The following is a 13372-nucleotide window of genomic DNA, read 5'->3' as shown; positions in this document are numbered from 1 at the left end:
TAGTTGTAGTTTCCGGGTCACCTTCAAAGGTAGCCCCACATAGAGCGCATTGCAGTAGTCCAAGCGGGAGATAACTAGAGCATGCACCACTCTGGCGAGACAGTCCGCGGGCAGGTAGGGTCTCAGCCTGCGTACCAGGTGGAGTTGGTAGACAGCTGCCCTGGATACAGAATTGACCTGCGCCTCCATGGGCAGCTGTGAGTCCAAAATGACTCCCAGGCTGCACACCTGGTTCTTCAGGGTTCAAAACCCAGTCTGGAGGTCTGAAGGTTTTGTTTTGTTTTACAATCAAGCACTTTATAAATTTTATGAAATAAATACTGGCAGTACTAGAGCTTTGCCACTGGGGCTGGTTTTCGGCATTTGGGAACCAATGCGTTTGAGAACCAAGGTACTACACTGTACTGTATGTGGTCTTTTTCTGTGCTGGGGAAAGAGGGAAGTTTGGGAACTCTCAAGGTCATCTTTTAAAGGTCTAACAAGCCTGTATTTCCACACTTTACTTTGCTGCATATTTTGTGATTTTAAATCTCTGCTGGGGTTCTCTCATCAAAGAGAACTTACCCCAAACTTGGATCTTGGCATCCACAAGTACTCCTTTTTATACCCATTTTTTTCCTCGCACCAACAATCAGAAGGGCAAAACCCTTTTGTTTTTTCCTGCTCAGGTAGTATACACTGTTCTGTTCAGCTTGTTTTGTAAACTTTACCAGGATTTTCTCTCTGGACTCCGCCTGCCGTATTCAGCAGCAATTGACTCTGCTGGTGCCCATGAGTACAGCCTGAAGGGACTGTTGCTGTTCAGTTTGCTTAAGCATAAAGAGAGGCGATATGTAAGGCAGTGCATGCTAAGAGCAGTGGTTCCGTCTCTAGCTTAAGCCAATATTTGCCTAAAGCCTAATGGTGATTTATGCGGGAGTTATGTTGCAACAACTCCCACGTTACTCATTTGGATTCTCAGATATCTGGTTAATAAATGCCAGGCCGCATCTGTAAGTTCATCAGGTTCACAATATTATCAAAGTGCAATGGTGAGAAGTGAAATGGTTAGAATACCACAATTTGTTTAAATCTATATTTTGTAGGATTGTCTTCATAATTTTTATACTTGATTTCCTTACTCCATAAGCTGATATTATCTGTTTTTAGGTAGATAAATATTATTCATTTTTAGGCTTAATTAATGAGGTAGAAAGCAAGTGTGGTCGCCCCATACGCACTAGTTCTTGTAATTGTAAATATTGTAAACAAGTCACAAGGTAACAAGTGAGAAGGAGCTGAGGAAAGTCACGTCGTGTGAGACCCGTGTGAATCGTTCATCAGAGAGAAGATCTGAGAGCAAGCTTACCTCGGGGTTCTGTTCTGATAAAGATTAGGGGGATGCAGAGTGTTTTCGTTGTTGCTGAAGCAATAAATTATCAGGACAGTCTTTTTTTGCCTAGTCATGTCTTTCAGTACCAAGTCCCAACAATGACATTTTACTACACAGCAAAATGCAAGCAAATAAGAACTGAACTATTAAATGACAAATTGCTCTGGTAAAGTGCAATCTCATTAATGGAACTGGCCTGGGGAAATCCAAAATGTAAGGTTCCATTGGCATAGGTTTATGGAGGTGATGCAGGGAGATATAAAGAAAGACGTTAGGATAATCAAAATTTGTTCAAGGATTGTTATAGTTTCTTGAATTTGTGTTAATGGGAGAAGACTTCAGATATAATACCTGAATTGTATCCTACACATTCATTCTAATTAGCCCAATGTAAAAACACATGCCTGATTCTTTGTCAGAAGTTTAGCAATTAGTGACTCTATATTGCAGCTTCTCCTATGCCTTTAATTGTGTAGGCACAGCATAGCAATACCACCCTGGATTGCCATGACCCCCTTAAGCCTTTTGCAACTTAGTGACCTCTACCCGTAGCAAACTGTTCTTACAATAATCTCACTGTCTATTGAAGGTGTTTCCCAACCCCTGTCTTAAACTGGTTTTCCCCCTAGCCTGTGATTAGGAATGAACCAAGTAGACTGGCTGACACAGAAGCTGGTCCAAATATTTGCTCATAGAAGTTCTTATGCCTCTAGGTGCAAGATAAGCTTGGTCCTCATAAAACTGAACAAATACAAATACTTCTGAGTCAGAATTACTGCACGCACCTTTTTATCAAACACGCCAAGCAGAGGGAGCAATTGACTATACCAACCATTTTGTCTTTGAAGAGCAAACCTGTGATTCGAGCAAACTATTAAAATTGATTTAATCCGACTAGTAAAAACAGTTGAAGTGATATCCCTCATTATGGTGATGATGATGATTTCAATTTGTCAGTCACCAAAAACACTGCAGTCCCTAGCCAACTGACAACAAATTGAAAAGCATACAAAAAATTAAAATATAAACAGCCTGCAGTTATTCAGCATCATAAAGTACCACCAAATCCTTCATAAAGTAATATTGTACTAAAAACAACATAGCAACTCAAAGCAGGTGAGCTCATCCTTGTGCTAGAGAGATGTTAATGTAGGCTCCAGGCAGGCCTCATTGGGGGCAGCACTCCATATATGTTCAGGAAGTGTGTGAGGATGTTTCCATCTACCATATCCACAGGAACAGCTAGACCCAGCTAGCAGTGGATTGAGGTAGTACTTTAAATCCAGCCCTGTACATTGAACGGTTTCATCTCAAGGACTTTTCTAAATGGGACTCTGGCTCCATGAGTTACTTCCACCCTGGGGTGCAGGGGAGAGGGCCTAGGCACACTTACCTTGTTGGAATCCTTATGCAACAGGCCAGCATATGACCTGAAGGGTTATATGCTTCCCTAATATACAGCAATATATTAGATCATACAGTAGGGGATGCTGGAGGCCTCCAAATAGTATGGGAACCAGAAATTGACCACTCAACTGAAGAACGCAAATGAGAGGGTACGTGGACTATTCCCCACCCCTAAAACCATCTCTGCACACTTACAGAAGACCTTGCTGAACGTAATCTTGCACTGCCACTGGACTTGTCAGGCTTGCTAAAATCAATCCCTCCCTCTCCCCTTTATGTTGGAAGGGTTGTTGAAAACTTGGTTCAATTGTTCATGTTTGGTGGGAATGCCCCGATGCTTTTTAAAAAATCATATCCATAATTACAAACCAACCTCTTTCCAAATCCTGCCTTAGCCCTACTAACACTAGACATAGACTTTGGCTCCAACTTGCAGTACAGAGAACTAGTAGGCTTTTTACTAATTGGAGCAAGACTAGCAACAGCACAACAGTAGAAAAACCAGTCTGAAATAGCCTTGAACATAGGGGAAATAATATCTGGATACCACAATGTCTGAGGTTCTCACTACACTACAGAGATGGATTTAGGGCAGTGTGACTAGTTCCACAACACTGGGTGCCAAGCCTAGGGGGTGCTGTGGAGCACTGCAACTATGACATAGTGAATTGAGCAGAAATGAAGGCAAGGGTGGGGGCTGAATTTTGGCCTTGCACAGGATGCTGCTGAAATGTGAAAGACTAAAGTTCTTCCCTAGTCACTCTACATAGGAGAGTGATCAAATGCATGACCAAAAGAGACACCTTTCAGGAAACCTGAACCCTTTTCTTGAACCATGTTAACGAGCAAAATCAAGACTTTGTTGTACCAAGTGCTCAGTCTTCACAGTGGAGAGATTATATTAGTTAATGTGTTTGACTACTGAATGTGTGAGATTATGTTTAAAGTCAGAGAATAGAACAGACACCATTAGATGTACTGCTGGGTAAATGTTTAACGCTTCTTGTTTTTGTATCTATTTAAAAACCAATACAAACTTGTTTTTTTAAAAAAAGGTCATCAAGATCACTTCCGAATGACCTGTTTATTGAAAATTTATCCTGGCTTGCTTGCACAAAGTTTGCAGGGGGAGGTACGCAGCAGCTGCTAGTTACTGAGCATTCATTCTGATTTGTTTGGCGGTTATCCACCGTCAAGTCAGACAACTGTTATTGCCACAGTTTCAGTGCATTTTCCTGACCCTTTCATTTTTGGAAGTGGGTTTGTTGTGCAAGAGGGCAAAATCCACTTTGATTGTGCCATCTGAATTTGTTGGTATGTTCACAGGTTTTGGAACTGGAGACTAACTACATCCACCTCAGTTATGCAGTGATGTACTTCTTGGTCAACATAAGAACTTAAGAGCTCTTCTGGATCAAACGAAAGGCCTACCTAAGGACTAGCCAATGTGGTCTCTTCACACGTGAACCACAACTCCTATTATCCCTGAGCATAGTCAATGTGGGCTGGAGCTGATGGTAGTTGTAGTCCACAGCATCTGGATGGCACCATATTGGGTTATCTATTCCAGCAGCCCGTTTTCCACAGTAGTTGTAATTTTTTCCTTGATTTTCTTGTTTTATCTTATTGTAGACTGCTCTGAGGTTTTTTACAATCACACGATGTATGAGTTTTATGAAACAACCAAAATTGGGGAACCACTTATATCTGATGCAATAGCAAAATTGCAAAATTTGCTGCAATAGCAAATTTGAGTATAAACAGCAAGTCCCAATCTTGGAACAATTCAAGTTTCTTTGCACTAGGACTTACCTGTTGACGAGAACAAGCAATAGTCTGTCTGCCGCTTGCTGTTACCAAGGAATAAAATGCCTGCTGTGTTTCTTGTGTTTTCTTCAAGGTTCAGGAGCTTTCACTTTGGCAAAGAATAAAGAAAAACAGAGGGAATACGTCGTATCAAATCAACCAGATGTTTTACCCAGCAAAACATAATGATCCATTAAATTTCAGCTAGGAATTGGGAGAGCTGTAATATTCAGTCGCTAATGGGACTGTCCATAAATTATATTAATTGCACTTTTAGAAACCTTTCAGAGCACCTTTTGCCCTTGCTGCCATTTTTCAGTGTAGTACAGACCCATCAGAAAGTAAGCCACAGGTATCACTACACCCCTACCAGCAAAATATTTTATGCCTGCCATGATTGAATATATTATCTTTATTTTTTTGTGTCAAACATAGAAAGTAATGAATAACACTTTTTTATTTTCTAAACTACTCCTTGAAAGAGTAGACCCAAACTAGCCACCATGGGAGAGGTCTTCCCAGGGATGTCTAATGAAGATGCATATTGTGACTTCCTCATGCCAAGCACATCACCAGGACACTTCACTGACCACTACTTCTGGGAGCAAGGGAAACCCTTAGGTGTTATGAGGGAGATGTGTGTGGCAGCCATATGCTACCTCACAGTTCAGCTTCAGGCTATGAAAGGCGGTGTGTGTGTGTGTGTGTGTGTGTGTGTGTGTGTGTGTGTAGCAGGAAGCTGAGGGAAGCCTTGGAATAGGGAGAAGCAAAAAGGGCCCAAGGGACACCGAAGAATCTGCTTTGAGAAGATCTCTGTTTCAGTCCCCAGCATCCTCAGACAGAACTGGGAATGTCCCCTTTTGAAACCCTTGCTGCCAGTTCGTGCAGACATCACTGAGCTTAATGGACCAATGGTCTGAGTCATCATAAAACAGCTTTTTGTGCCAGGCATTCACACTATTCACTGAGTGTTTCACTACTGAACAAAGTTCCATTATGCTGGAGATGGGTTCCCCTGCCCCCCACCTTTTCCTTGCACTTGAATTCTGCTCAAAGAAAACCCAGTATTTGCATTAAAAGCAAACTGACCACATGGAGTAATGCTTTATGTAAATGATATTTGGGGCCTTTGAAGAGTTTTGAAATTGGTGGGTACATAGGGACATAGTCATTTCCTTTCTGCTGTGTCTGTTGGTTTGATGTCTCTGCTCTGTGCTTGCTGTGCTCTTTCTTATATTATTATGTCATTGTTTGAAGATGTAATCTCAGCTGTCATTGTAAGCCATCTTGGAAGCCTTTTTGGCTGGAAGGCTGGGTGTGTTTTCAACCAACCAAAATTCTTCCAGCACTACCAGAATCCAGCAACGCTGCTGAATCTGAACAGTGTTCACCTATGGAACATTCCTAGCATGCATCAGCAGTTCCATTGTGGTTTGTACATTTTGACCTTTCACCTTAAAAACAACCCTAGCAAATTTAGCATCCATAGTAACAGGAAGTTAATTTTTTCATACTCCAGTGAGCTGGCAAAGAACATCTGAGGCAATAAGAAAACTGCTTCAATCCAACTCAGTAAGTCCATGAAGTTGATGGAAACCAATATGCTGTAACATATATTGAGTCACTTCTTACATAATCATAGCCATAGTCAGTGTTGCCAGGGAACAGAGTTTAGTTTTCTGGGATTGGTGCCATCTAAGCCTTTTATCTCATGACTTGCTGTACCTGCGACAGGTGTAGCCCTTTGCTCACTGCACTGTTATCTGAAATCCACACTAAAGAGCCATGCTATACTTTTGGAAAATAATGGCATCATTCTACAAACCTCTGAATATCTATCTATCTATCTATCTGAACTCAGTGGATAAATTCTATGTAGCATAAAGATTATCCATTTGACCCAGCCTGCTTCCTCCAATGACAGCAGATCCTGACATTTTAAATCATACTTTGTACTCTTCTGCAGGAAACAAATAATGTGTGAAGCAGCTTCTGGGCCTTAAAGAAGAAATAGAAGGAGAGCACAGATTCTGGTTCCAGCAGACCATTACTGAGACACGCTAGATTAAAATATTGTACAGTATTTTAAGAAAGAACCTCCACCCCAAAACTAGTCAGACCTCTTGAGCAAACATACATCATAGTTATTACTCCAGGAAGCCCATCCTTCTTCTGTTAGTTGAGCAACAACAAACCTTTTGTTATGTGGACAAGGAAAGAGGATTGCATCCAAGATGACATAGATACAGGAGGGTGAGGGATCCTGATTTTGGGGATTCTTGTTTTCATTTAGCTCTTATATGGTTGAATTAAAAGGGGGAGGGGGCATTGTTTTAGGCTGAATGCAGCAGCAGCACAGACTCAAGATTTGAAGAGCTTTTTGTGATTTGTGGGTTTGAAATGTAGCTTCTTTGCTTATTCCTTTATGACAAAAGAGGCTCTTTCACAACCTGCAGAGCTGACACACTGGTATGTGGCATCACATGATTATGATGTCACCACGCCAAGAAATTGCCCGTTCTAGGGAGAATCAAAATGAATCCCAACCTGAGAGGATTCTTTTATTGCAGAAGGGAGTGGACTTAAGGATAATAAACAAAACCATCCATTTCCCCTAATCACTGATGTCACATTACGTTCAATTCATTACACTATGAGTCAGCACTTGGGACTTTTTTTCAGCCGTTAACTTTCCAGATGCTAAAGTGAGCGGCAACCTTCCCCCTCCCCATTTTCCCTAAATTATTGGTGCGTAGCACTCAAGCGTTCAAAATGAAATGCTTCAGTTTTGCACTGATGCCGACTACTTGGCACTCGGAGCGGTGGCACCGCCGTCGCCTTCAAAGGAGACTTTGTTGCCGCCAATCTCGCGACAAACAATGCCGCAAAGATTAAATACCGAACGGAATGCGGCAGAATTGCGTCGTCTTTGCAGCCCCGGCGGAGATGTTGATACCCTGAACCACATCGAGGAGGGGGAGGGGAAGGGAAGCCTACTCTGTCTTCTTGCGTTTCCTCCAATGATGCGGTGCATGTTCATACCCATCCCACCTGCCTCCGCTTCCGATTACTTTTATTTAGGTTTAGTTTGAGATGTGAGTCCTGAATAAAATCACCCCTGGTCCACGTGCCCGGGGAATGGGAGGAGGCTGGCCGAATGGATCAAGAAAAGAAAATGGAGTCTACAATACAAACAAGGGAGTGGAAATAAAGAAGTGCGGTGTGTGCGAGGGGGAATACACAACTGGCGGCGAGAGAGGGAGCGTGCAGAGAACCGCTGGAAGATGGAAAGCGGAGGAAGAGCTGCCAGGCTGGGCTCGCGGGGTGGGTGGGTGGGGGAGGGAGGGAGTCTGGGCACAGCCGCCACTCCTTTTGTGCGCGCCGAGAGGGGCAGGAGGGAGGAAGCGGGGAGAGCAGCCGCCACCGCCGCTTGCCGCCACCTTGCTCCCTCCTTCCCCTCCCCCACAACCCCAAGGTTCTCTCCTCTGCATTTCAGCCTATGCGTATCGCAGGGATACGCGCGAGAGCCTAGGCAGCGCCGGATAACCAGAGCAACGGGGAAGGCAGCCAATGGACTTCCCGCGCCGCGTCTTGCTTCTGGACCAATCAGGGAGAGGCGCGGCCGCAACCTTGCGGTTGGCTCGGGCACGCAGCCAATCAATAGAGAGGAAGAGAGACGGACGGCGGGGGGGGGGTTGGTGGTGCGGATGCGAGCGGGTGGGAGGGGGCAAGGCTGATGAGCGCGAGGTGAACGCGCGCACGAGGTCCGCGAGCGAGCGGCTATAAGAACCCTCGCGAGCGCCGCGCGCCGCATACCGTCTGCGGGACTCGAAGGCTGGAGGTGTGCAGCTGGGCTTTTCCTGTGTGTGCGTGTGGCGCTACCGTTGTTCCTTCTGCCTCCCGAGCTCGCTCTCCTCTCGCTCGTCGGCCATGAAGACCAAGTTCTGTAACGGCGGCGAGGCCGACTCTTCCCCGCTGGGGCTCCTGCTGGGGTGCGCCCAGGGCCCGGTCTTGCCCGCCCTCACCCAGTCTCCCTCGTCGCCGCCGCTGCCGCCTTCCTCTCACGCCGAGGCCGAAGCCAAGCAGCAGCCCCTCGCCTTGCCGCCGACGCCGCCGACCCCTCCCTCCCCGCCGGCGGAGGAGCAGCCCGACCCCCGCACCCGCCGCAAGGCGTATTTTTGGTGCAGGGAGTTCCTGCGGGGGGCGTGGCGGGGGTTGCGGGAAGATCAGCTGCGCATCACGCCCATCAGGTCAGTCACATACGGGTGGGGGTGGTGGGGTGGGGGAACATCAAGGGATCAGCCTTCTAGGGTGAATGAGATTAGGCGCTGTGTGTCTCTGAGCGTGTACAGAGTGCCTTCTCGTCGCCACGAAGCAACCACATCTGGCATCAGGTTTCCAAGAGAGGGTTGTTCCGTGACGATGCGGCCCCTTCAAACCTGAAATGAGGGGAAGGGGTGGGGCTGTCGGCTCTTGTCGGACCTGGCATCTTTTGTCTGCCCACAGTCTTACTGATAACGACGTTATGGAGGGGAGTCATTAAGGCTTCATATCGGATCTATACGCACTGAAATGTTACAGGGAAACCATTGTCCATATGGTGGTACTGTCGTTTTCTACCAAGGGCACGCCACTGACCTCCCAAGAGTAATGGAAGGGCAGAAGGAGACCTATGTTTTGGGGAGATTGCAGCTTCACTGCTGCCAAGGACCTGTCGGTGCCTATATGTATCTAGAGATGTTTCTGTATATTGTAAACATAGTGTTGCCTTCTGTGTGAGAACATTTGAAGGTATCTCAATAGATAAATTAGTTAGATGAATGATTGACTCATTCCTGATACCTTCCTAGGCCATTGTTTGCACTAACCATGGTTTAGAATCCTAACAATAGTTCTGGCTTAAAAATGTATAGGAATATTGTAGTCTAGAGTTGCTTGACTGCTTTTGTTTCTCTTTTGCACTCCTATGGAGATAGAGCAGTAGCCCCAACTGTGAATTCAGACATCACAACCATATAAAGTTGGCAAAGCTTATGGTTAACAAGCCCATTTTAAGACATAGTTTGTTTCCTCTCCCCCCAGTTTACTGGATAATTTATGAACTGAACCCCACAGTTCATCTTCTTTAACCATAGTTAGTGAATTGTTCCATTATCTACTCTTCAGAACCTTTGACACAAATGGGATAAGAATAGAAAGTAATGTGTGGACGTCCATTAACTTTTGGGAGCACATCTTTTATCTCTCTGTAGTATAGTATGAGACAGATTTTTTGACCACAAGCAAGAGTAGGGTGTGCAAACATCTTTCAAGCCATCCCAAAGTGATAAAGATGTTGTCTCTGTTAAGCCTTGAGCTGTTTTGTTGAACTCAGAAGTTACTTTCATCTAGGACAGAGTTTCCCAATCTTTGGTCTCCAGCTGCTGCTGAACTACAACTCCCATCACCCCTAGCTAGCAGGAGCAGTGGTCAGGGATGATGGGGATTGTAGTCCAAAAACATCTGGAAGCTCAAGTTTGTGAAACCCTGATCTAGGAAATTAAATGAATTCCACTACATGTGTGGCTAAATAGATATGTATGTTTGTGCCAAAAATGTGTTGCACTTCACAAGTTTGATTTATTCAGTTTACTATTTTGAATTGATTTCTATACAGGAATTGCTTGTGTTCTACGATTTGAGCTGATGATATTCCTGGAGGTTTTTGTTTGCTTACATTAGCCCATAGTCTGAAAGGAAAATCCATTTTTAAAAAACTCTTTAAATACACTACTAAGTTGACTTCACTGATTGTCTAGTAGCCATTAAATGGGAATGTACCATTCAAAAAAGCTTCAGAGGTGATGAAAAGTTTAAGGCAATATTTTAAAAATGTGAGTCAAACTTAACTTGTAAGATGGTTTCTGAACAATGAAATGTGTATTCTACCCTGTGATTTTTTTTGAATGAGACTGCTCAGCAGTATGAGTCATTTTTTGGCAACGAGTTACTGTAGTATCAGGTGCCTTGCTCTGACTCTCAATGCCAGCAATGAGTAGATAACTGGCTTGGGTATAGTATGGGTAAGTAATCAGAAATGGATTTTTTTTTAGATTTTGTGTAATTGCCTCTGAAGAAAAGAAGTAAAACAAAAACCTTTTCTAATCACTTTAATTTTCCTAGAATGCCCAACAGTTAATATCATACCAGATACGTCAGAGAGGGACTTATTGCCTTGTAATTTTTTTATTTAAAATGCTTTGTTTAAAATATTTGTCCTGTCCTTTATCCCAGATCCATGGACAAGTAACATTAATTTTGCAAAACTAGAACAAATCCATTGGAATACATATACATATAGCATTTCCCCATTTAACATGTTTAGAATTTTAATAGTTAATCTGAACTCTAAAAGCCATAGTTGCAGAATGTTCACAAGTAGCTGGACTACTTGTATATTTTAAGGGCATTTGGCAAAATCACACTGGTGTGTAAAAGAGGTCATAATGTAACCCAAGAGGTCACAATATAATAGAGTTGAACATTATTACAGCCCGATTCTAAATACTGTATGTTGACTTAGAAATATGGAATACTACTGAACTTAGTGGAATTTAAATTTCCTTTTAAGTATGCTTAGGAATGTAGCTTTAATATCTCTATAGTTTATTTAAAATAGACACTTTCTTAAACACACAACTGTTTGCAACTTTTAGCATGCAGTTCCTGCTGTTGAACGTTAATAATCTTTGCAGCATTGTATCTATTCTTGGAGCTGCCATTTATAAAACTCATCTGAATCCCTATTTTGTATAAACATTACTTTAGTGTACAATCCAATACATGCCTACTCAGAAGTAAGTCCAATTGAATTTAATGTGATTTCCTCCTGGGGAAATGTGTATAGGATTGCAGCCTGAATATGTTCTAGGAACAATCAGGAATTGTGATTAAATTTGCTTCAAATATACTAAAACTATCCAAATAACCCATTTTTAGTTAACTTTGAGAAGTGGTCTTGTTCTATCAAAACATGGATGAAAAAGATGGGTGCATACTGCTCCCCTTGTGGTATCAAAACCAGAAACCAGCTTCTAGGATATCTTTACTTTTCTATGGGTTATATACTGTATAAATACATAAGACTACACTTCTTTTAGATACTGATATAGCTGTATTTAAAATAATCTGGGACTGCTGCCTATCTGTTGAGCCATGATGCTCAGCGTCGGCAGTGCTTTGTTTCTGAGCAAGTCTGCTTAAGCTGCAACTGAGAATAGACCCACACGGTTTTTCCCCTTCAGTATCTCTTCCATCTCACATGCCCTGCAATAAAGACTTTACTCTTGCAAAAAACAACCCCCCCCCAAACACCTGGGAATAGTTCCTTGCTACTTACCGGTATCTTTGTGTGGAGCCTCATACCAGAGTGGGGGGAAAACCCTTCACTTCTGGAGCAGCCTTTGCCAATTCTAGCTTGGTCTGATGGGAGTTGTAGTGGAAAATATCGGGAGGGCAACAGCTTGTTGAAGGCTGTTCTGGAGTACCCAAGTCTTGGGGGTTGTAAACTTTATGGGGCCTTTAGGCACATTTGAAAACCAGAGAAGCAGTTGTTAGATCTATCTAACAATAGATCCTTCTTTCAACCCTAATTTTAGCAGTTGCGGGGGGAGGACCTTGTGTGTGCCAGGGAAGGCTTATGTGGGTGCATACACAGGTGCAAGTGCCGCACTGAAGACCCTTCACATCCTCCAAATGTTTAAAATGTGGGCATGACTAAACACAAATTTAGGTTTCTTCTATAAGGTTTTGTTTAAGAGGTGCTAAAGCATTGTTTTTCTGCTACTGTAAACTTTCACTTGTACCTGAAGAATAAAGTGTGTTGTGGAGGGAGGTGCTTAATTTCGCCTACCTGTTTTTCTGGTACAGTGGTGCCCCGCAAGACGAATGCCTCGCAAGACGGAAAACTCGCTAGACGAAAGAGTTTTCCGTTTTGGAGGTGCTTCGCAAAACGAATCTCCTATGGGCTTGCTTCGCAAGACGAAAATGTCTTGCGAGTTCCTGCGGGGGTTTTTTCCTCCCCCCCTTTTTCTAAGCCGCTTATCAGCTGATCCGATAAGCCGCTAAAAGCCGCTAATAGTGCTAATCCGTCAATGGGCTTGCTTCGCAAGACGAAAAAACCGCTAGACGAAGAGAATCACAGAACGGATTCTTTTCGTCTTGCGAGGCACCACTGTACTATAGGTTTGTTAGGGTAAACACAGAAAACTGTTGAAAGAGTGGGTGCACATACCTGTTTTCTGGTCCGAACCTTCCCCTACTCAAGCTGCTTTTCTCTCACAGAAAGAGATGTCAGGTTTTTCAATATAGCATGTAGTTCATCCTTAAAGTGCTGGTCAAAAGTTTTTACTTTCTGCTGCTTTGTCATCTTTTTCTGGTATATAGCTTGAGTATTCTCCGTGTAGGTTCTTAGTGATAGCAAATCAAGGGCTTTTCTTTGCAATTGAAGAAAAAGTGCCCCAGCTGCACTTCAGTATTGGGTTTCTTGTAAAAGATTAGGAGTGGGGAATAACTCCAAAGATAGTCATAGGGTAGTAGAAAGATGGGCTAACTTGGCAGAGAGTAGTTTCTGGTACTGTACTCCTTTCTGTTGTAGTATCTTTGTGCAATTTGATGCTCTGGACACAGATCGAGAGTAGCTTTTTGTGGTTTAGTTATTAAATTGGACTATTCTGCCTCTAGGAAAAATAATCCAAACTAGCAAATGCTGCCTATCTCAAATGTTTGTTCATTTAGCTTCATACATAT

The 13372-nt window shown here is 43.3% G+C and overlaps 1 protein-coding gene and 1 long non-coding RNA gene across 2 annotated transcripts in view; one reads left to right on the top strand and one right to left on the bottom strand.

The window, feature by feature from the left end:
- Positions 1-5652: 5652 nt before the first annotated feature.
- Positions 5653-7901, bottom strand: LOC308588967. Its single transcript, XR_014008988.1, has 2 exons — positions 6719-7901; positions 5653-5961 (listed from the first exon to the last, which is right to left on the bottom strand). It is a non-coding gene; the product is annotated as an uncharacterized lncRNA (long non-coding RNA).
- Positions 7902-8301: 400 nt separating this feature from the next.
- The window catches only part of CHKA (choline kinase alpha), a 28310-nt gene continuing 23239 nt past the window's right edge, over positions 8302-13372 (top strand). The window contains exon 1 of the mRNA XM_081197714.1: positions 8302-8835. Coding sequence (XP_081053840.1) covers positions 8516-8835 — 320 coding nt within the window. The 5' untranslated portion in view covers positions 8302-8515. The remainder of the gene's footprint in view (positions 8836-13372) is intronic.

Source organism: Podarcis bocagei (genome assembly GCF_964188305.1).
Source record: "Podarcis bocagei genome assembly, chromosome: 1".
In the NCBI taxonomy this organism is placed as follows: Eukaryota; Metazoa; Chordata; class Lepidosauria; order Squamata; family Lacertidae; genus Podarcis; species Podarcis bocagei.
The sequence above is the reverse complement of the archived record's forward strand: the minus strand, read 5'-3'. Positions and strand labels throughout refer to the sequence as shown.